This window comes from Arachis hypogaea, chromosome 18 (genome assembly GCF_003086295.3).
Source record: "Arachis hypogaea cultivar Tifrunner chromosome 18, arahy.Tifrunner.gnm2.J5K5, whole genome shotgun sequence".
In the NCBI taxonomy this organism is placed as follows: Eukaryota; Viridiplantae; Streptophyta; class Magnoliopsida; order Fabales; family Fabaceae; genus Arachis; species Arachis hypogaea.
In genome coordinates this window covers 19659262-19680404 of record NC_092053.1, presented here as the reverse complement: position 1 = coordinate 19680404, position 21143 = coordinate 19659262, and the positions used below count along the sequence as shown (strand labels likewise).

Below are 21143 nucleotides of genomic sequence, written 5' to 3'. Positions count from 1 at the left end.
CATCATCTTTAGATGGAAGATACGAAGAAAAGGTAGTTAGGTAACACACATTATTTAGGTAATGTGAGAAAACAGAGCATGTATTGTATTTACATATCACATGATGCTAATTATGCAGGTGTAATAAGTGACCAACAAGAGGAAGATCTACAATTGCCTTTGTTTGATATGTCCACAATTTCTTCTGGAACAAATAATTTTTCAACTGATAATATTTTGGGAAAAGGTGGCTTTGGTTCGGTATATAAGGTAATGGAACCATTTTCCTTTTGTTTTACAAAGCTAAAGAGAATCATAATCTTTTGCCTATGGGGTTATATTAGGGGTATTTTTGGGACTGGAAAATTATGCCCAAAAAAGGAAATTAAAATATAAATTATTACATTATGAAAACGTTACATGGTCTGTGTTGTTACAACTTTCAGGTGTATTAAAGGATGGAAAAGAAATAGCAGTTAAGAGACTCTTACAGAATTCAAGCCAAGGAATCCAAGAGTTCAAAAATGAAGTTATGCATATTGCCAAACTTCAGCACAGAAATTTAGTGAAACTCCTAGGATGTTGCGTTTATGCAGAAGAAAGATTGCTAATCTATGAATTTATGCTTAACAAAAGCTTGGATTACTTCATATTTGGTTTGATTTCAGAAAACCTTTATGATCTTTCAATTCAGTTGCAACTGTACTCTAACTTGGTGAATGTGAATTTTTTTTTTTTTGAAAATATACAAAAATCAATAGACCACAATATATTAATTTTCTTTTCAACACTTGTTAGTTATTAATATATTTTATCTACAGAAATTATATGCAAACAGATTTTCCACTAGTGATTTCTTATTAAATTTGAGATGACGTGTTAATCCATACACTAAAGAATTGCTTCTCAACTTAAGTTTACAGTCTTACCACAAGAAAGATATATCATTGACTACCTTTTGAACAGATGAAAAGAAGAGCATGTTACTAGATTGGACAAGGCGCTTTGACATTATCAATGGGATTGCTCGAGGTCTTCTTTATCTTCATCAAGATTCAAGACATAGAATAGTTCATAGAGATCTCAAAGCTGCCAATGTTTTGTTAGACGGTGAAATGAATACAAAGATTTCAGACTTTGGACTAGCGTTTTGGAGCGAATGAAACTAAAGCAAACACTCGGCATGTTGTTGGAACTTAGTAAGTTTCTTATGCTTTTTTGCTGATTATTAATATGGGTATGTATGATGACTTGACTATAGGTTTTTTGTTTTTTAACCCTTTTTCTTTCTTTTCCTTTTTCCTTTGGTTGGGTATGCGCAGCGGATATTTATCACCCGAGTACATAATTGATGGAGTTTACTCAACGAAATCCGATGTATTCACTTTTGGTGTATTGGTGTTAGAAATAGTGAGTGGGAGTAGAAATAGAGGATTCACTCATCAAGATCATAAATTTAATCTTCTAGGACATGTAAGTGTGTAACTGAATTCTAGTAATCACTTCTGTTATATATGCTTCTAATCTTAACCACAAGCTTTGCAAAATATATATGCAGGCATGGAAACTATTTATGGAAGACAAAGGGTACGAAATAATTTATGCTCCAATAAGAGATACATCAAATTTATCTTCAATGCTAAGATCAATTCATGTGGGACTGCTTTGTGTGCAAAAAAGTCCAGATGACAGGCCAACCATGTCATCTGTTGTTCAAATGTTGAGTAGTGAATCCACACTACCTCCACCTAAAATGCCTGGGTTCTTCGCAGAAAGAGAAAAATGATTGATGAAAGTTCTTCTCCAAGTAATAACAGAACATGCTCAATCAATGATGTCACAGACAGCATATTGGAGGTTAGACAGGTAAAATTATTCAAATTTGATAACCCATGTTATAATTAATTATATAGTTAGGATAATTTTAGACATCCAATTAATTATATTTTAAAATTTTTTATGTAGTTATTAATTATATATATTGTTATTTGTATAAACTTACTACTGCACAAGTTAACTTAGTATACTACTATGAATATTGCTTCTTTCAAACAGTTACTGCAACAAACGGTCAACCAGCTCTCACGTGCTCAAAGCAAATGTGGGTTCCGAAAATAAGATGATCAAGAAACTTGTGTTGAAATATATATAGTCTTCATGAATGCAATTCTTCTAAATCTGTTTTCAATTATTACAAAGAGAAATAAAAACAATCTACATATAATCTCTTCTAGTCCACTTCAGCACTTGTCTATTAGAGAAACACATTTGGAGCACGAAATTTGTAAGTAATTATTAATAAGTAGGTGTCCCAATTACATTAGATAAGTTAAACTCTAATATCATATTAGAATTGAGTGGGTCTAATTTACCTTACTGTTACGGTGGGTAACCGGAGATTATTGGGTTGGATTAGTTTGGCTGGCTCAATCGTTGGAATGATGGAGTATCCAAGCGGATTGATGTTCCAAGGCCCTCGTCCGACTTCGGTATGAGAGAATGGGGGGTGGTACCTGCAAAGACACTCCGATGCCAAAGTCAGCAAAGGGAGCAAGACAGGTCTAGAGAGTATTGGGCTTAGAGATACCTGAGGAGTGTCAGGGTATTTATAGTGGTGAACCCATAACCACCGTTGGTGTAGTTCCGTTATTCACGGGGAATAACCGTCCCTTTATCTTAGGGAGGTTGAGATATGACTCCAGGAAGTGGGTAGAGAGATTTTAGGGGCAGTTACTCATTTGAATGGGTGTTTATCTGCCAACTAATCTTTGTCCCGACTTCTTTAGAGCAAGTCGTGGTAGGAACCGACTTCGTGGGGTGAAGGTCAGTATAAAGCGAGGCTTAATCCTTTGGATTGGGCCTTTCGTTTGGACCTGGGCCTTATCATTGAGCCAGGGTATGAACAGTGCCCCTGCTCGAGCCCAAATTCTTTTAAGATGTGGGTTCGAGTATTCTACTCGGGGTCGTAGCCAATTTGGGAGGGAACCGACGTGATTGTTCGGGACCGACATGTCTTTCGTGACTTTTGGTTTTCACAGTTACGTCTAATCAAACGTCGCGTCCGTTAGGGGTTTGCGTAGGTTTTAATTACCTTGGTAACGGTGCGCCCATTAATGACCGCTTTCCGTTTTTACCATTATGCCCCTAACGTGCCTATAAATGCCTTCCCTCTCTTTCGTTGTTTCGTTTCTGTGTTTTTCAAATTTTCTTCTCTTCTGTACGTGGGGCGTTCTTTGTTTGAAGGCTTGCATCTTCCTCTACCTTGTTTCCAGGCAAAGGTTAGTCTTTTTTTTTTCCTCTTCTCTTTTATGAAATGCTTCTGTTTGCATGTCTTTATTCTTTAGATAGAGAGAAGTTGATTCGTAGGCTCTGATTCCGTATTCCCCTTAGAGACCATGTTTTTAATTTTCTTTTCTTTTTCCTTTGTAGGTTTCACTCACCTTTTTAAGAAAAGAAAATGTCTTCCGTAGAAATTCTTGCTCAGTGGGTCGATGTCACAGTCTTAGGAGAGGAACCTCTGGTTGACACTGATTTTATTACTGACCTTCGCACTCGTCACCGGCTCTGCACCTCTGATGAGGATGAGCCAAAGTATGAACTGCTTACCCTGGGTCTGGAAGACCGGGTTTGCTTCGGGAGGGCTACTGAGACGGCCCCTCATTTCTTCTTTATGTATGAGAGCATGATTACCCGTTTGGGTGTTTTCCTTCCATTTTCTGATTTCGAAATTGCTGTTTTACGTCACTGTCGTGTTGCACCTACCCAACTTCACCCCAATTCCTGGGGTTTTCTGAAAATTTACCAGTTTATCAGCCATGCTTTAGACTTTCTGACCTCTTTGAGAATTATCTTCTATCTCTTCCACATGGCCAAGCCCTTCAGTGGGCAAAATAATAAGCAACAATGGGTGTCTTTCCGAGCTATACAAGGTCGGAGAGTTTTCACCCTTTTTGATGAATCCTTTCATGACTTCAAAAATTATTTTTTCAAAGTTCAAGGCGTAGAGGGTCACCACCCCTTTTTCTTGGATGAGAATTCTTCCCATCGCTTTCCCTTGTACTGGTTAGAGGCTTCCCCCTGTGAGAAATATGGTTTGGAGGATCTGGATGAGGTGGAGGTAGCCATTGTAGGGTTCTTCCGAGAAGTATGGGGAAGGGCCCCATATCTGGATACCAAAAAATTTCTCCAGGGGTCGTCGTCTTTTGTCCAGACACAACTAGGTAGCTTTTATCTACTTTGTTTCCGACTTGTTTCTACCGACTTGAAGTTTACCGACTTGTTTTACTAATTTGTTTTCTTTTACAGAGATGGCGAGGGAGAATTCTAATGAGTCTTATCAGAGAGTCCAGGAGGCCAAGGCGAGGTCTCGCGCCAGAACCGGTGGTGTCAGGGTAACTAGCTCTCCTCTTCCTCTTCCTCTTCCTCCCCCTTCTTCCCGAAATTTGGGGACTCCTTCTCAACCCATTGTTATCCCTGCTTCGGCTTCTTCTCAGCCGTCCCCTCCTCCCTGACCTTCTCCTGAGCCAGAGAAGAAGAAGTGCAAGGCTTTAGAGTCTGGCTCTTCTTTTGAAGGTGAGGCTAAGGTGGATGCTCCTGCATTTATCCGAAAGTTCATCTATCTCCATACCCGTATAGGTATTAGGGGTGTTTAAAACCGATCCGGACCGAACTAAACCGCGGAACCGAACCGAAGAAACCGAAAATTGAATTAACCAAAAACCGAACAAACCGAAAAAAACAATGTTTTGCTATTTTTTTGCGGTTCGGTTCAGTTTTCGGTTCTTACCACTAAAACCCTAACCGAACCGAACCGAACCGATTCTTTCCAAAACCCTAAAAATTAAAAACTACCTAGCCGGCTAGCCCACCCCCCAGACCCCCACCCCCCCAAACACGTTACCTTGCTGCGCAGTTCCTCCCCAAAATCCCCAAATCCCTAACCCCCAAATCCCAAATCGGAGCTAGCCGCCTGAGCCACCACATCTCGCCCTCTGGGTAGCACACCCACTCACCCAGACCCAGCCACGGAGCCAGCCTGAGCCACCTAGTCACCCATTGAACCAAAAGCCACAGGGGACCCCTAGTAGACAGCACCGATCTCGCCACCTCCGACCTTGCCAGTCGCCACCTCCGACCTCGCCGCCTCCACCTAGCAGCGTTTCTGGGTTCTGTAGGGTCACCCACGATCAGGACAGCACCGATCTCGCCACCTCCGACCTCGCCGCCTCCACCTAGCAGTGTTTCTGGGTTCTGTAGGGTCACCCACGATCAAGACACTGAGACTGTGAGACAGCCCCTCCTAGTCTCCCACCCAACCACCGATTCAAGTGCATATGGAGCCATCTATTCAGGTAAACTTTACTGATGTTTTGTTGGTTATTGATTTAAACTTCAGTTGCTGCTGCCTGCTTGCTGGTTTCTGTCCCCCAAATGTTTTGCTTGCTGATTTACTGGTTTAGGGTTTTGTTCAGTTTATTGTTTGTTTATTGATTTAAACTTCAGTTGCTGGTTACTGTCCATGATTTAATTTTTAGATTATTAGGTTTTGTTCAGTTTATTGATTTAAACTTCTCACCGGGATCTCATCGGAAAATTCCTACCGAAAAAAAAAAACAAAAAAACACTTCCCACCACCATTGCTATTGCTGTTTCAGAATTTGCTAACAAACACTACGTTTCGTGTTTCCTTTCTCTCTAATTGAGTTCAACACAATGCCATTGAAAACTCTTGAGAGTTAGTCTCAATCTCCAATCCTCCATGCTTATGCAGTTGCATTGCTCCTTCACTGCAACTAATGAAAGCTACACTGCCAACATAGCTTAGTTTTTCACGAGCACTGAAAATTTCATCTAGTGTTTTTATGGTTCCAAGGTGTTACCTGCATATGTGAATTTTATGATATGATAGGAGGTCAAAGATTTTTTTTTTTAATTAGCATTTATTTTTTCTATGTTGTAAGATCCAAACTTTCCTCAGTATTGGTTTTGGTGTTTATTCTGGGAATTTATTATGCATCACTAAGTCCAAGGAGATTATCAGATTTTGTTCAGTATTGCTTGTTTAGTCTTGTTTTGTTTATTGCTGGTTATTGCTTGTTTATTGCTTGTTTATTGATAGCTTATTGCTTGTTTATTGCTTGTTTATTGGTTTTTTATTGCTGGTTTTGTTTATTGCTTGTTTAGATTATCAGGTTTTGTTCAGTTTTATTTATTGCTGGTTTATGTACTTGATTTATTGTTTTGTTTATTGCTGGTTTATTGATAGCTTATTGCTTGTTTATTGGTTTTTTACTGCTGGTTTTGTTTATTATTTTGTTTATTGCTGGTTTCTATCCTTGATTTATTGTATTTGTTTATGTAGTTTGACGTCAGTTCAAGTGAGAATATAGGCGACACTGGATTGCCTCCCGTTCCTATTCTGAATGAATCAACAAGCATCAGATCTCCGACTGCATTGCCTCCTGTGCCAGCTCCTCATCGAAACACAAGGAAGCTTGCTAGTAGAGGCCGAGGGAAAAGGCGGGCTGTTGAAGAAGCTCCCGTTGATGACTCTGCTGAAACTGAGACCGATGAAGGTAAGAGAAAACCTTGTAGACCTAGGTCTTGGACATGGGATCACTTTACTAAAGATGAAACTAGTAATCCACAGTATCCTAGAGCTAAATGTAATTGGTGTGGGGCTAGTTATGCATGTGATACACATAAAAATGGCACTAGTAACATGAAAAATCACTTGTTGTCGCAATGCAAAAAATTTTCGAAGGAGGCATTAGATCCTACCCAAAAGATTCTTTGTTTTCAAGATGTGGTAAAAGATGATAGGAAAGGGATAGGTAGTTCACTTTCTGTCGTGTCATTTGATGTTGATCGTTGTAGACAAGCGCTTGCTAGAATGATTATTGTGGATGAATTGCCTTTTTCGCATGTTAAGGGGGAGGGTTTTCGTTATTATACGAGCTGTTTGCAACCCAAGTTTCCAATTCCTGGAAGGCTCACAGTTGCTAGGGATTGTTGGAAGCTTTATTTGAATGAAAAAGTTAAGTTGAAGTCTGTTTTCTCTCAACCAAATCAAAATGTTTGTTTGACAACTAATTGTTGGTCATCTGTGCAAAACTTGAACTATCTTTGCCTTACTGCTCATTACATTGATGCTAATTGGAAATTGCAAAAAAGAATCTTGAATTTTTGTGCTATCAAGAATCACAAGGGGGAAACAATTGGTAGGAAGATTGAGAGATGTTTGTTGAGCTGGGGGATATCCCGGGTTTTTTCTATCACTGTTGATAATGCTAGTTCAAATGATGTTGCACTTTCTTACTTGAAAAATAGAATGGAGGATTGGAACTCACATCCATTAAGGGGAGAGTTTTTACATGTTAGATGTTGTGCTCATATTTTAAATCTTGTTGTGAATGATGGGTTGAGAGAAATGCATGAGTCAATTTTAAAGATTAGAAATGCAGTTCGGCATGTGCGTGCATCACCTGGTCGTACTGAGAGGTTTAAAAGTATGATTAAGGAAGCTAGAATTCTGGAAAAAGGCACTGTCCATTTAGATGTTCCTACTAGGTGGAACTCTACCTTTTTAATGCTTGAAAGTGCTTTGAAGTTTCAAAAGGCATTTAAACGTTTGGGGGAGAGAGATTCTGAGTATGCTATGATGGCTGGTGGGATTCCTAGGTCTGAGGATTGGGAGAATGCAAGGCATTTTGTGAAGTTTTTAAAAATATTTTACGAGGTTACTAACAAAGTTTCTGGTTCAACGTTTGTGACATCTTCTCAACACTTTAATGACTTTTGTAAAATATTGTCTACACTTAAGCATTGGATGGGAAGCTTGGATACGGTACTTTCAAGCATGGCTGAGAAAATGAAGTCCAAGTATGATAAGTATTGGGGAAATATAAAGAATACAAACATGATGATTTTCATTGCAGTTGTTCTTGATCCTAGGTATAAGCTTCAATTGATTAAGTGGAGTTTTGAAAAGTTGTATGAAAAAGAAGATGCTGAATTCTTAACTTCAAAGGTGAAGGAGACGCTTTTCAGGGTGTTTGATAGCTACAGGCTGTTTAGTGGTAACTATCAAAGGTCTACTCGACAAGATCCTCCTGAAATTAGCACACAAGAGCTTGAGGCACATGAAACTTCTTTTGCTATGGAATTTGAGAAGGAAATGCAATTCAATGAGAGTGCTAACAAGAATGAGGTGGAGTTATATCTTATGGAGGCATTAGAGAAGAGTGGCGTGCAATTCGACATTCTAAATTGGTGGAAAGTGAATTCCACTAAATTTCCAATCCTTGGGCAGATTGCAAGAGACATCTTAGCCATGCCAGTTTCCACAGTTGCTTCAGAATCGGCATTTAGTACTGGAGGAAGGGTGTTGAATAATTATAGGAGTTTTCTAACACCGATGACAGCTGAAGCGTTAATTTGTACCCAAAATTGGCTCCGAAACTCTCCAAAACTTGTCCTCGAGGAACTCATCGAGGAATTGGAGAAGTTGGAATTAGGTATGGTTAAGTTTCTACTTATAATTTTCTTTATTTTAATCTAGTTTTTATTAATATATATTAATTGTTATGATTTTTCTTGTTTTATATATTTTGTAGAAGTTGCACCCACTCGTGATCCCAATGAAGAAGATTCTGGTGTTGAGTCTGATTAAAGTACATCTTGTTAAGTTGTTATGGTAGGAATTGTTTTCCTTATATTATTATTATTATTGTTATAATTATTATTGTTGTTGTTCTTATTATGTAACTATTTTTTTTTTAATTTCAGGTTGGTTTGCATTATGAAGTTTAGCTATTTTGTTGGAGAAGACACCATAACTTTGCTAATGACAATTTATTTTTATTTTCAGTTGTGTTTACTGTTGAACTATTAAACTTCTTTAATTGTCGTATTTGAATTCTGTTGTCGTTATATTTCATTAGATCAAGACTTTGTTAGCTATTGTGTATTTTGGTTTGTCAATTTCAATGTTATGACTTTGCATAATAGTATGGTAGAATTTTTTTTGAATGAAAAAACCGAACCAAACCAAACCGATTTTAATTGGTTTGGTTTGGTTCGGATGACCTTGAAAAAAAAACCGAACCAAACCGAACCGCAGCTTAATTAAACGATCGGATCGGATGGCTTTTCCTTCAAAAACCGAACCAAACCGCACCGCGAACACCCCTAATAGGTATGGATGATGTTTCTATTCGGAACCACCTCACTATTCTAGCTGAGGAGAGCATCAGGGCGGCGGGGATTTGTGCCAAGTTCCTTGATATTTTTTAGAAGACTCCTCTTAGCTCTCTGGGTTCAACCTCTAAGGTTGAAGAGTTTGAGGGAAGGCTTCTCATATATCAGGAACATGAGAAGGAGTTGAAGAAGGAGGTTGCCAAATTGAAGGAGGAGAGCGATGGCCTCCGAGAGAAGGAGAGCAAGTTACAAGCCCTATGTAACATGGAGGAGGGCTTGAGAAAGAAGGCGCAGGAGAGTTATCAGAGTTTATTTGAGGACCTTGTGGCTGTAAGGAGGGACTTGTTGAACTCTCGGACTGCCTATGCCGAGTTGGAGGATTCTATTGCTGAGGGGGCCGAGGAGGCCTGGAGGATTTTTAAGGAGCAGGTCGGAGTTCTTGCTCCCGACCTGGATCTCTTTCCTTTGGATCCTGACAAGGTCGTTATTGATGGTACCATAGTTTATCCTCCAGCTCCCGAGGTCGTCACTGAGTCAGATTTGAAGACTCGAGGGCAGAGAATCATTGAGTCCCCTCCTCGTCAAAAGGATGTTCCGAGTTCCTCAAGACCTTACGGCGCTTCTTCTCCGACTCCTATGGACACTTCTCTCCCTGGTTCTGATGGCGCTCCGACTCCTCTTCTCGACTCTGGTGGTGATCCGACTACTCCCTTCGGTCCTGGTGGTGATGCTCTTTAAAAATTTGTTGGCTATATGGGGGCCCGGCCTGTGGGTTCCCTCTTTTTTAAACTCTTTATATTTGTGGTGGTGGTATATTGACATTTGCCTTGGCCTTTTATGGCCGTAAACAAAAATATTTATAATTGCCCTTTTTTGGATAAGGGTTTTATTTAACGAAAATACCCTTTTTGGTATAAGGGTTTCAGCTACCTTTTTGTGTGCATGCTTTCTGATTGTGATTTTTCAAAGTCCCTTTAATCTTTTCCAAAAACCTTTTTCTTGTTTGTCTTTCTAAGTCTTTCCGCTTTAAGGACTTTGGGATAGCCTTTAAGCTTTTTCCTAGGTTTTTCGATCTCTTTTTTGTTATTCCTTATACTCAACTTTGTTTTATTGAGTTTTATGACTTAGGTTATTTTTGCGATGCGCTTTCTTTTCTACTTGGTTTTTTCATTCCGACTTATGAGTCGGAATGTCTCCGAGTTTCTCACGATCAACTTTTATAACCTCTTTACACCGACTTGTACCTCGTCGTTTTATCCTGACGACCATCTAGGTCGGTTCATGGGATTTTCACGTTTTGTCGAGCTTAAGTCGGCGCATTTCGTTGGAAAAAATAAACGAGAAGAAATTTATAAGAGATATTGTAAAAGATCTTTATTAATTTGGGAAGGTACTTTACTGCTACTAAGGGTTTTTAATAATCTTTTCCCCCTTAGCCTCTACTATGATGCCTCATTAAAAACCCTTCTTCAGAAAAAAACCCTTTAATGTTTGGGAAAAAATCGTGAAGTTGGGAAAAGAGTACATCAGGGAGTAGAGTTCGCTTTTAACTATAGTACCTTTTCATATTACAAGCATGCCACGATCTTGGTAACTCGGCGCCGCTTAGGTCGGTCACCTTATAATAACTTTTTCCTAAGACCTCGCTAACTTTATAGGGTCCTTTCCAATTGGCAGCAAGTTTTCCTTCCCCCGATTTGTTGACTCCTATGTCGTTTCTGATTAAGACCAGATCGCTTAGTGCGAAACTTCTTCGAATGACTTTCTTGTTATATCTGGTAGCCATCCTTTGCTTCAGCGCTGCTTCTCTTATCTGGGCTTGTTCTCGGACTTCGGGGAGCAACTCGAGCTCCTCTTTGTGCCCCTGTATGTTTCCGATTTCATCATGGAGAATCACTCCTGGGCTTTGCTCACTAACTTCCACTGGTATCATAGCTTCTATCCCATAGACGAGTCGGAAGGGTGTTTCTCCAGTTGCAGATTGGGGTGTCGTCCGATAAGCTCACAACACTTGGGGGAGCTCCTCTGTCCAGGCTGCTTTTGCATCTTGTAGTCTTTTCTTTAGCCCCGCCATTATGACTTTGTTGGCTGCCTCGGCTTGTCCATTTGCTTGTGGGTGTTCCACCGAGGTGAACTGGTGTTTGATTTTCATACTGGCCACTAGGCTTCTGAAGGTAGAATTGGTGAAGTGGGTTCCATTATCCGTGGTAATGGAGTGAGGTATCCCATACCTTATGATGATATTTTTGTAGAGGAACCTCCGACTTCTCTGGGCGGTGATGGTGGCCAATGGTTCTGCTTCTATCCACTTTGTGAAGTAGTCTATTCTCACAATTAAGTATTTGACTTGCCCTGGCGCCTGGGGAAAAGGACTTAACAAATCCATTCCCCATTTTGCGAAGGGCCAGGGAGAAGTTATACTAATGAGCTCCTCGGGGGGGGGGGGAGGGGGGCTATGTGGAAATTTGCATGCATTTGGCAAGGTTAGCATTTTTTACAAATTCTGTGGCATCTTTCTGCAAGGTCGGCCAGTAGAATTCAGCTCGGATTACTTTTCTGGCTAGCAACCTGGCTTCGAGATGGTTTCTGCAGATCCCATTGTGGACCTCCTCTAGCACTTTAGTGGTCCTTGAGGTCGGTACGCACTTCAACAATGGCGTTGATATTCCTCTTTTATAAAGGATATTTTTCACCAGAGCGTAATATTGTGCTTCCCTCCGGATTTTCTTGGCCTCTTTTTCCTCTTTGGGGAGGATGTCGAATTTTAGGTATTCGACCAGAGGATTCATCCATCCGAGATTTAGCCCGGATACCTCGAGGATATCTTGTTTGCTCTCTGCTTTTACTACAGAGGGCTCTTGGAGAGTTTCCTAGATCAGGCTTCTATTATTCCCTCCTGGCTTAGTACTTGCTAATTTGGAGAGGGTGTCTGCTCTGCTATTGAGATCCCGAGTTATATGCTTAACTTCGGTTTCGGCAAAGCGTCTGAGGTATTCCAGAGTTTTTTCCAGGCATCTCTTCATGTTTGGGTCTTTGGCCTGATACTCTCCATTTATCTGGGAGGTCACCACCTGAGAGTCACTGTATATCATCACTTTTGTTGCACCGACCTCTTCTGCCAGCTTCAATCCTGCAATCAGGGCTTCATATTCTGCCTGGTTATTTGAAGCTGGGAATTCGAATTTGAGGGATACCTCTATTTAAGTTCCCCTTTCATCTGCCAGTATTATGCCTGCACCGCTTCCTGTTTTATTTGAGGATCCATCTACATAGAGTTCCCATGTAGTTGGCTTTTCCTCTTGGTCTCCTGCGTACTCAGCTATGAAGTCGGTGAGGCATTGGGCTTTGATTGCTGTCCGAGTTTCATACTTCAAATCGAACTCGGAGAGCTCTATTGCCCATTGAACCATTCTCCCCATAACATCCATCTTTTGGAGGATTTGCTTCATGGTTGGTTCGTTCGGACTCTTATTGTATGTGCTTGAAAGTAAGGTCGTAGCCTTCGTGAGGCTATTACTAAGGAGTAGGAAAACTTCTCTAGTTTGTGGTACCTTAGCTCGGGGCCTTGTAGAACTTTGCTGATGAAGTAGACTAGATGCTGTCCGACCTTATCCTCCCTTATCAGGGTTGATGCGACAGCTTTGTCTGCTACGGACAAATAAAGGACGAGATCTTCCCCGACTAAAGATCGGGTTAGGATTGGCGGTTGACTCAAGAACCTTTTGAACTCTTGGAATGCTTCTTCGTATTCCGGAGTCCATTTGAACTGGCATCCCTTTCTTAATAAAGAAAACAGTGGAAGGGATTTGAGTGCTGATCCTGCCAAGAACCTGGAGAGGGCTGCAAGTCGGCCGTTCAATTGCTGAACCTCTCTTAAGCAAGTCGGGCTCTTCATTTTCAAGATAGCTTTACACTTATCGGGATTTGCTTCAATCCCTCTCTGTGTTAGCATAAAACCTAGGAATTTTCCAGCCTCTACTGCGAAGGCACATTTTGCGGGATTTAGCCTCATCCCGTGTAGCCTTATGGTGTCGAAGACTTGCGAGAGGTCTGATAAGAGGTCGACTCCTTCCTTGGTTTTTACTAGCATGTCGTTGACGTAGACTTCCATTAAGCTCCCAAGGTGAGGGGCGAACACCTTATTCATCAGCCTTTGGTATGTGGCCCCTGCATTTTTTAATCCAAATGGCATGACCACGTAGCAAAAATTAGCTCTGGGCGTGATGAATGATGTTTTCTCCTGGTCTGGCTCATACATCGGGATTTGGTTATATCTCGAGTAGGCATCCATGAACGACAAGTATTGATATCCCGAGGTAGAGTCTACTAGGGTATCAATACTCGGGAGTGGATAAGGGTCTTTGGGACATGCTTTATTTAAGTCGGTGTAGTCAACACACATCCTCCAATTGCCATTTTGCTTCTTGACTAGAACTACATTTGCTAGCCATGTTGGATATTTAACTTCTCTAATGAAGCTGGCTTCTAGGAGTGCCTGAACTTGCTCTTCCACCACTAGGGCTCGTTCGGGGCCGAGCTTGCGCCTTTTCTGTTGTACAGGTCGGGATCCCGGATGTATCGAGAGCTTGTGGGACATGAGCTCGGGGTCTATCCCGGGCATGTCGGAAGCCTTCCAGGCGAAGAGGTCGGAATTGTCTCTTAGGAGCTTAGTCAACCCTTGCTTCAGGGTCTCCCCTAGGTTGGCTCCTATGCTGGTATTCTTCCTTTCCTCTTCGCCGACCTGTATTTCTTCAGTTTTTCCTCCTGGCTGTGGTCGTAGTTTTTCTTTGGCCCTTGCACCACCGAGCTCTATGGTGTGAACCTCTTTGCCTTTACCCCTCAGGTTCAGGCTTTCATTGTAACACTTTCTTGCCAACTTCTGGTCTCCCCGCACTGTTGCTATTCCCGCAGGTGTCGGAAATTTCATGCAAAGATGGGGGGTAGACACCACCGCCCCGAGTCGATTCAGGGAGGTTCTGCCGATTAGGGCATTGTATGCTGACCCTACGTCGATGACTATAAAGTCTATACTCAGAGTTTTGGATTTTTCCCCCTTTCCAAAGGTAGTGTGGAGGGGTATAAATCCTAGTGGTTTTATTGGCGTATCGCCTAGCCCGTACAAGGTGTCGAGGTAGGCTCTTAATTCCTTTTCATCCAACCCCAGTTTGTCAAATGCAGGTTTGAAAAGGATATCCGCCGAGCTTCCTTGATCTACTAGGGTTCTGTGGAGATGGGCATTAGCTAGGATCATAGTTATTACCACTGGATCGTCGTGTCCAGGGATTACTCCTTGCCCATCCTCTTTTGTAAATGAGATAGTGGGGAGGTCGGATGATTCATTTCTGACCTGGTATACTCGCTTGAGGTGTCTTTTGCGAGCGGACTTGGTGAGTCCCCCTCCTGCGAATCCGCCTGAGATCATATGTATATGTCTCTCCGGAGTCTGCGGTGGTGGGTCTCTTCTATCTGCATCGTCTCGCTTTCTCTTCCCATGATTGTCCGACCTTTCTATGAGATATCTGTCAAGTCGGCCTTCTTTGGCCAGCTTTTCTATCACATTTTTAAGGTCGTAACAGTCATTTGTCGAGTGACCATATATTTTATGGTACTCACAGTAGTCGCTGTGACTCCCCCTTTTTTATTTTTAATGGGCCTGGGAGGTGGCAGCCTTTCAGTATTGCAAATTTCTCTGTATACGTCCACTATAGAAACCTTTAGAGGAGTATAAGAGTGATATTTCCTGGGCCTGTCAGGATCGATGTCTTCTTTCTTCTTGGGCTCCCTTTCTCTCTCTTTTATTGAGGGAAGGTGCCCAAGTCGCCAGCTCGACTCTCTCAGCCTGGCGTTTTCCTCCATGTTGATGTACTTTTCAGCTCTTTCTTGTACATCACTCAGGGAGGTGGGGTGCCTTTTTGATATGGACTGTGAGAAGGAACCTTCCCTAAGTCCATTTACTAGCCCCATAATGACTGCCTCGGTGGGCAGGTCTTGAATCTCTAGGCATGCTTTGTTGAACCTTTCCATATAATCTCGTAGAGGTTCTCCGACCTCCTGCTTTATTCCCAGGAGACTTGGTGCATGCTTTACTTTATCTTTCTGAATGGAGAACCTCATCAGAAACTTCCTCGAGAGGTCCTCGAAGCTGGTGACCGACCTTGGAGGGAGACTATCGAACCATTTCATCGCTGCTTTCGATAAGGTGGTCGGGAAAGCTTTGCAGCGTGTTGCATCAGAAGCATCAGCCAGATACATCCGACTTTTAAAGTTGCTTAGATGATGCTTTGGATCGGTGGTTCCGTCATAGAGGTCCATATCGGGGCTTTTAAAGTTTTTTGGAACTTTTGCCCTCATTATGTCCTCACTGAAAGGGTCCTCCCCTCCCGGGGGCGACTCTTCTCGATCTTCACGGGAGTTCCGACCTCTGAGGGAGGATTCTAATTTTAAGAGTTTTTTCTCTAACTCTTTTCGTCGATCCATCTCCTCTCTTAGGTGCTTTTCTATCTCCCTTTGTCGCTCCCGTTCCTGTTCCAGCTGTTCCAAGCGACTTTGGTGGACATGGACTAGCCCCATTAGTTCAGTTGCGTGGGGTGGTCCATCCTTTTCTAACTCATGCCCCTCCGAGGAATTTGTCTTCGGATTTTTAAATCCGGAGGTTCCTTCCCTGTGTTGGTCGTTGGTTTCCTGGTGAAGGGTCAGGTCTGCGTCGTGGTTTCCGGTATCCAGATTCTCTTGTTCGGAATCTGATGCCACATGACCGTCTTCCTGTGACATGTCCGCCTTTACTGGTTGATCTCTCGGGTCCCCGGCAACGGCGCCAATGTTACGGTGGGTAACCGGAGATTATTGGGTTGGATTAGTTTGGCTGGCCCAATCGTTGGAATGATGGAGTATCCAAGCGGATTGATGCTCCAAGGCCCTCGTCCGACTTCGGTATGAGAGAATGGGGGTGGTACCTGCAAAGACACTCCGATGCCAAAGTCAGCAAAGGGAGCAAGACAGGTCTAGAGAGTATTGGGCTTAGAGATACCTGAGGAGTGTCAGGGTATTTATAGTGGTGAACCCATAACCACCGTTGGTGTAGTTCCATTATTCATGGGGAATAATCGTCCCTTTATCTTAGGGAGGTTGAGATATGGCTCCAGGAAGTGGGTAGAGAGATTTTAGGGGCAGTTACTCATTTGAATGGGTGTTTATCTGCCAACTAATCTTCGTCCCGACTTCTTTAGAGCAAGTTGTGGTAGGAACCGACTTTGTGGGGTGAAGGTCGGTATAGAGCGAGGCTTAATCCTTTGGATTGGGCCTTTCGTTTGGACCTGGGCCTTATCATTGGGTCAGGGTATGAACACTTACAAACTAATTTAAAAAAAAATTACTTCACATTTATAAATTTTGTAAAAATTTTATTATTGAGATTTAATGTAAACTTTTTAAAAGCATATATTTATATCATATAAAAATTGATACCAAAGTCATTTTATATATTGGTAATGAAGATTGCTTATAATTTTGTGATATTAACATTTTATTGTAGATGTCAATTTATTATGAAATAAAGTATGGAAAAGTCTAGGGGCAGCAATTTTATTGAATTTTGACCAGCATGTAACTATCAAAGAAAGGTGAGTCATTAGATGAAATTTCACACCAATCTCACACCATTAAATCATTATTGATGGCTATTTGATGACTACCAATCACAAAAGTTGTTGGTCCCCTAGCATTGCTCATAAAGTATATCTTTCTTTTCAATTTTAACCAAATTTAAATTCGCGCAAGAAAAAACTAAAAATCAAGATATACGAGTTTACTTAGATTTTATAATATTTTTAGTACCATAAAACTATGTAAATATATAACGCCAAGATAATGAAAAATAAATAGATGATAACGAAATCAATGCATCATATAAAAGGACTAAACACTTCTATATATTTATTTACTATTGTATATTGAATTGGCTTATCATTGTGATAATCTATGAGCTTATCAATTTTGAATCAAAATCTATCGGGGAGAGACTTGAGTAACTGTCAGATTATTAACAGATAGTTTATTGTTGCTTGATGAAGAATGGTTACCAACCACATCTCTCTCAACAAAGAACCCTCGCTTCTTTGGATGAGGCAATGCCCATTCACTACTCAGCATCGTAAGCACACACGACATGCTTGGCCGATCTTCTGAATTTCGTTGCACGCATAGCAGACCAACATGAATTGATCTTAGGACTTCTGGAAAATCAATTGAGTCTTTGATAGATGGATCAACTATTTGTAAGCACTTGCCTTCTACGAAAAGCGTCCATGCCTGCATTTGTATATATTGCAATAAGTACATAAATTAGGATGATGCTATTTGGTTGGAAACTATAAATGAATATGGAGGACAAACAAAACACTTATTCTTACATGCCCAAGAAGATTAAAATTGTGATCAATATGGATGAATCCTCTATTTCTCTTCCCGCTAACTATCTCTAACACCAGTACTCCGAAGCTGTAGACATCAGATTTTGTTGAGTATATCCCATCAACTATGTACTCCGGTGACAGATAGCCGCTGTGCAAAAGATTAACAAAAAAAATTTGAATCAAGAAAAAGCTATTACTTTCATTTTATATTCCTCTCTACATGTCATGTAATTAGACACTTACTAAGTTCCAACAATGTGCCTTGTATTTGCTTGGTTTTCATTTCCTACAAAGCTTCTTGCTAGTCCAAAGTCTGAAATTCTAGGATTCAATTCGTCATCTAACAAAATATTTCCAGCCTTAAGATCTCTATGAACTATTCTATGTCTTGAATCTTGATGAAGATAGAGAAGACCCCTAACAATTCCATTAATAATAAGAAAACGCTTTGGCCAGTCTAGAAGCTTTCCCTTCTCACAATCTGTTTAAAACAAAATGAGTTGGACTAATTTTCTGATGAGGTTCTGAACCATATGTAATCTTTGTTAAATAAAAGGAAGAGCATGGTTCAAGGGAATCAAACCAAATATAAAGAAGTCCAAGCTTTTGTTGCGCATAAATTCATAAATCAATATTCTCTCCCCTGCTTGAATGCAATACCCTAATAGCTTCACTAAATTTCTGTGCTGAAGTTTGGCAATATGCATAACTTCATTTTTGAACTCTTGGAGTCCTTGGCTTGAATTTTGTGAAAGTCTCTTGACAGCTATTTCCCGTCCATTTTCCAAGATACCCTAGAAATTGCAACCATTGTAAGCTACAAAATATACATATTTAACTTGACATATATTTGCTTCAATTTTATCATTTCAGCAGAGTTATTGAAGTATTGAGTAATCTAGTTGTAAGATTTTTTTTTCCTTTGTTTTACCATACAAAGGTGAGATCTGCTACATATTGACAAGAACAAACTTGATCAAGAATATTATGCATTCTAGACTAAGGGATCATACTTTTTTTTTTCCATTTGATTACCTTATAAACTGATCCAAAACCACCTGTCCCTAGTATATTGTCACTTGAAAAATTACTTGTTGCAGAAGTAACTGTGCACATATCAAATAAGGGCAGTTCCAGATCATCCTCATCATGGTGACTATTTATTGCACCTGATTCTGTTTCTTCTTTTATCTTTCCTACAAAGTAGCATGTAATGAGTTAAAGAAAAAGAACCAAAAATGTCTAATAAGCTCATTTTTCCATGCTATTATAACTTCTGCTATTTCCCAATAATTTAAAAAAAAAAAATGATAGATGTAAATAGAACTACCAACATTACTTTTCTACCATTGTCAACAAGTACAAGACCACCATTACTGATTAACATTACTAGTTAGTTAGTTCTCTGTTGAGATTTTTATATAGGGTGGATGATGCTTATTAGTTATTACAGATTAACCACATTTCAAATGAGAGATATAACGAAACCATGGGGACAAGATAATTTTGTCATGTGACAAACCAAAGTTAAGCTTCTTGGACAAAGAACATATGTCTTGATCATAGGTTAAACTTATCCTAATCTGTAACTAACAGTTTGGATAATTTATATAAGAATCCAAGAATCACATAATTAAGATTGCTTAATTACCTTTGTGATACTTCTTCCATCCATAGATTATGAAGGCCAAGCATAGGATCAAAATTCCAAAAGATAACACACAGCTTACGGCAATGATAATCTTTTGCTTCCGTTTCTTGGACTTCGTTGATCTATTTTGTTCAATTGCTTCTGCAAAATGTTCATTTAAAAAAAAAAATAGAAAATTTAAAAAACAGAGGAAATAGTGAGAATAAAAAAGTATGAAACAAATATTTAAGGGGAAAAAATGCAAAAGGGAAGAAAAATTCCGAAGTATAGTACCTACTTCTTTCCCTGCCATCTTTATATAAATATCTTCAACAGATGCATTCATCACTTTCATATCTATCAGATTACCAAACCAAAGTAAACAACCATTTGGCCCTTTGCTGACATCCAAAGCTGCATAAGCCATACAGGAGCAATCGTTCCAGCACAAGATCCTACAATCCTCAAGTCTCATGCTTCTATTAAACCGTGTCCCTTCAGTGTCTGGTAACTTTAGCCCCGAAAACTTCACAAACCCATCTGAATGATTGCAACTCAATGAAGTTCTCCTAACACAACCACTTGATGAATCAGTTGTATTCTGCACAAATCCATCCAAGCAATTACACATGGGAAACCTGGTTGTATCACAACTAGCATATGCTCCACAGTTTCCATAGTAATCACAGTAATCCACCGGTAAGTGCGAAATTCTGGTCCAACCTGTATTTCCAGCACTCCAACTCGCCCGCTGGCAGAATCCGTCCGATGTTATCTGAACCCTTTGATGCACTGAACTATCAACAAGCCAAAATACACTGTATGTTTCTTCCTCATCAGAAATTATGCTAAATCTAAATACAGAGTCATTTTTCAACTGTGGTCCCCCACTAAACTGAATACCATTCCATGATCCAAAACGAAATCTTTTTGTTGTGCCATCTCTTAATACTAATTGCGGATATCCATCAATCTCGACTTGATAGCTAAAGCTACCTGGAGAAGGATCATCAGAGCTTTTCCATGATGTTGCCCTCCGATTTAGTCCTGTAGCTAAGTTTCTTCCCAACTTCTGTCCAGGCAAGATTGTGTCGCCTGGATAGGCAAAACTTTGCCACACAAAATCTTCCGTGTCGCTATTGCTGTCATCCTGCACAACAAAATTCCCAGAATTCAAAAGCTTTGCAACCGGACTTCGTGCCGATCCTGTCGTGTTGGATGACCAGATAAGACTATTATTACTATCAAGAAGGACTAGAATTCCGGTGGTGTTGACCTTCAAAACCCCTGAGGAGTCAGTGAGGGGTGTTTTTCTGTTTGCAACCCATACTATTGCCTTTGTTGGATCTTTGTTAAACCAAATTCCAACATAACGGTTCTTGGAAGTTCCAGGGCTGAAGAATCTCAATGCAAAGGTTTCATCTGCTGAAACTAATGTCTCACCATCACTGATAGATTGCAGTGTGTTAATTGTGTCTCTTGGAGCACAAAATTGTATTAAATTCAGCAGAGAGAAGCATAACAGGAGAAGGCTAAAGGCTTCCATCAATCGTTTATATTCTTCTTGACAGTGTCAATAATATATCAACCACGTATGCGTTGAAATGTTGTACTATTTTCAATTTAAGGTATTTGAGCTTGACCTTTTTTGCGTAACTTTTATTTTACTTAAAGTTAGTCTTGCAAGAATGTACTACGTCATCGGCGAACTTTATCCACAAGATTGGATATTTAAATCTTAAGAAGTTCTCTTATCAAGTTAGTGTATCATTTATTACTCTCAACTCCGAAACTGAGATCTTGTATATATTCTATCTATTCTATATTATTATTTATTAGAACATCGCTAATGCTACATCTAATTTCAGTTTTATTTTAAGTCTTATAAGATGATATAAACATTTGTAAAAGCATATGTTATAAAT

The 21143-nt window shown here is 40.2% G+C and overlaps 2 protein-coding genes across 3 annotated transcripts; one reads left to right on the top strand and one right to left on the bottom strand.

Moving 5' to 3' along the window:
- The first annotated feature begins 835 nt into the window (after positions 1-835).
- Positions 836-8983, top strand: LOC112769716 (zinc finger BED domain-containing protein RICESLEEPER 2-like). Of its 2 annotated transcripts, XM_072225745.1 has the most exons (6): positions 836-1178; positions 1302-1452; positions 1538-1845; positions 6341-8495; positions 8595-8674; positions 8767-8983. In XM_072225745.1, exons 3-5 carry the CDS (start codon positions 1762-1764, stop codon positions 8648-8650), a joined length of 2295 nt encoding a protein of 764 aa, XP_072081846.1. In that variant the 5' UTR covers positions 836-1178; positions 1302-1452; positions 1538-1761; the 3' UTR covers positions 8651-8674; positions 8767-8983. The 2 variants fall into 2 exon arrangements, with proteins under 2 accessions (XP_072081846.1, XP_072081847.1); XM_072225746.1 differs by lacking the exons at positions 836-1178; positions 1302-1452; positions 1538-1845 and adding an exon at positions 1911-5330.
- An 8095-nt stretch (positions 8984-17078) lies between these two features.
- On the bottom strand, positions 17079-20970 carry LOC112772980 (G-type lectin S-receptor-like serine/threonine-protein kinase At4g27290). The gene is made up of 7 exons (XM_025818013.3): positions 19513-20970; positions 19240-19380; positions 18624-18784; positions 18172-18382; positions 17832-18069; positions 17586-17736; positions 17079-17484 (listed from the first exon to the last, which is right to left on the bottom strand). The coding sequence occupies exons 1-7, from the start codon at positions 20762-20764 to the stop codon at positions 17182-17184; spliced, it is 2457 nt and encodes an 818-aa protein (XP_025673798.1). The 5' UTR covers positions 20765-20970; the 3' UTR covers positions 17079-17181.
- Positions 20971-21143: the final 173 nt, after the last annotated feature.

Coding starts and splice junctions, on each gene's coding strand:
- LOC112772980 (XM_025818013.3), bottom strand. CDS start 20,764: ATGGAAGCCTTTAGCCTTCTCCTGTTATGCTTCTCTCTGCTGAATTTA. Junction 19,381..19,512: donor GATGGCAGGGAAAGAAGTAG/GTACTATACTTC, acceptor AACATTTTGCAG/AAGCAATTGAACAAAATAGA. Junction 17,737..17,831: donor AGGCACATTGTTGGAACTTA/GTAAGTGTCTAA, acceptor TCTTTTGCACAG/CGGCTATCTGTCACCGGAGT.
- LOC112769716 (XM_072225745.1), top strand. CDS start 1,762: ATGATTGATGAAAGTTCTTCTCCAAGTAATAACAGAACATGCTCAATC. Junction 1,846..6,340: donor GCATATTGGAGGTTAGACAG/GTAAAATTATTC, acceptor TTGTTTATGTAG/TTTGACGTCAGTTCAAGTGA. Junction 8,496..8,594: donor ATTGGAGAAGTTGGAATTAG/GTATGGTTAAGT, acceptor TATATTTTGTAG/AAGTTGCACCCACTCGTGAT.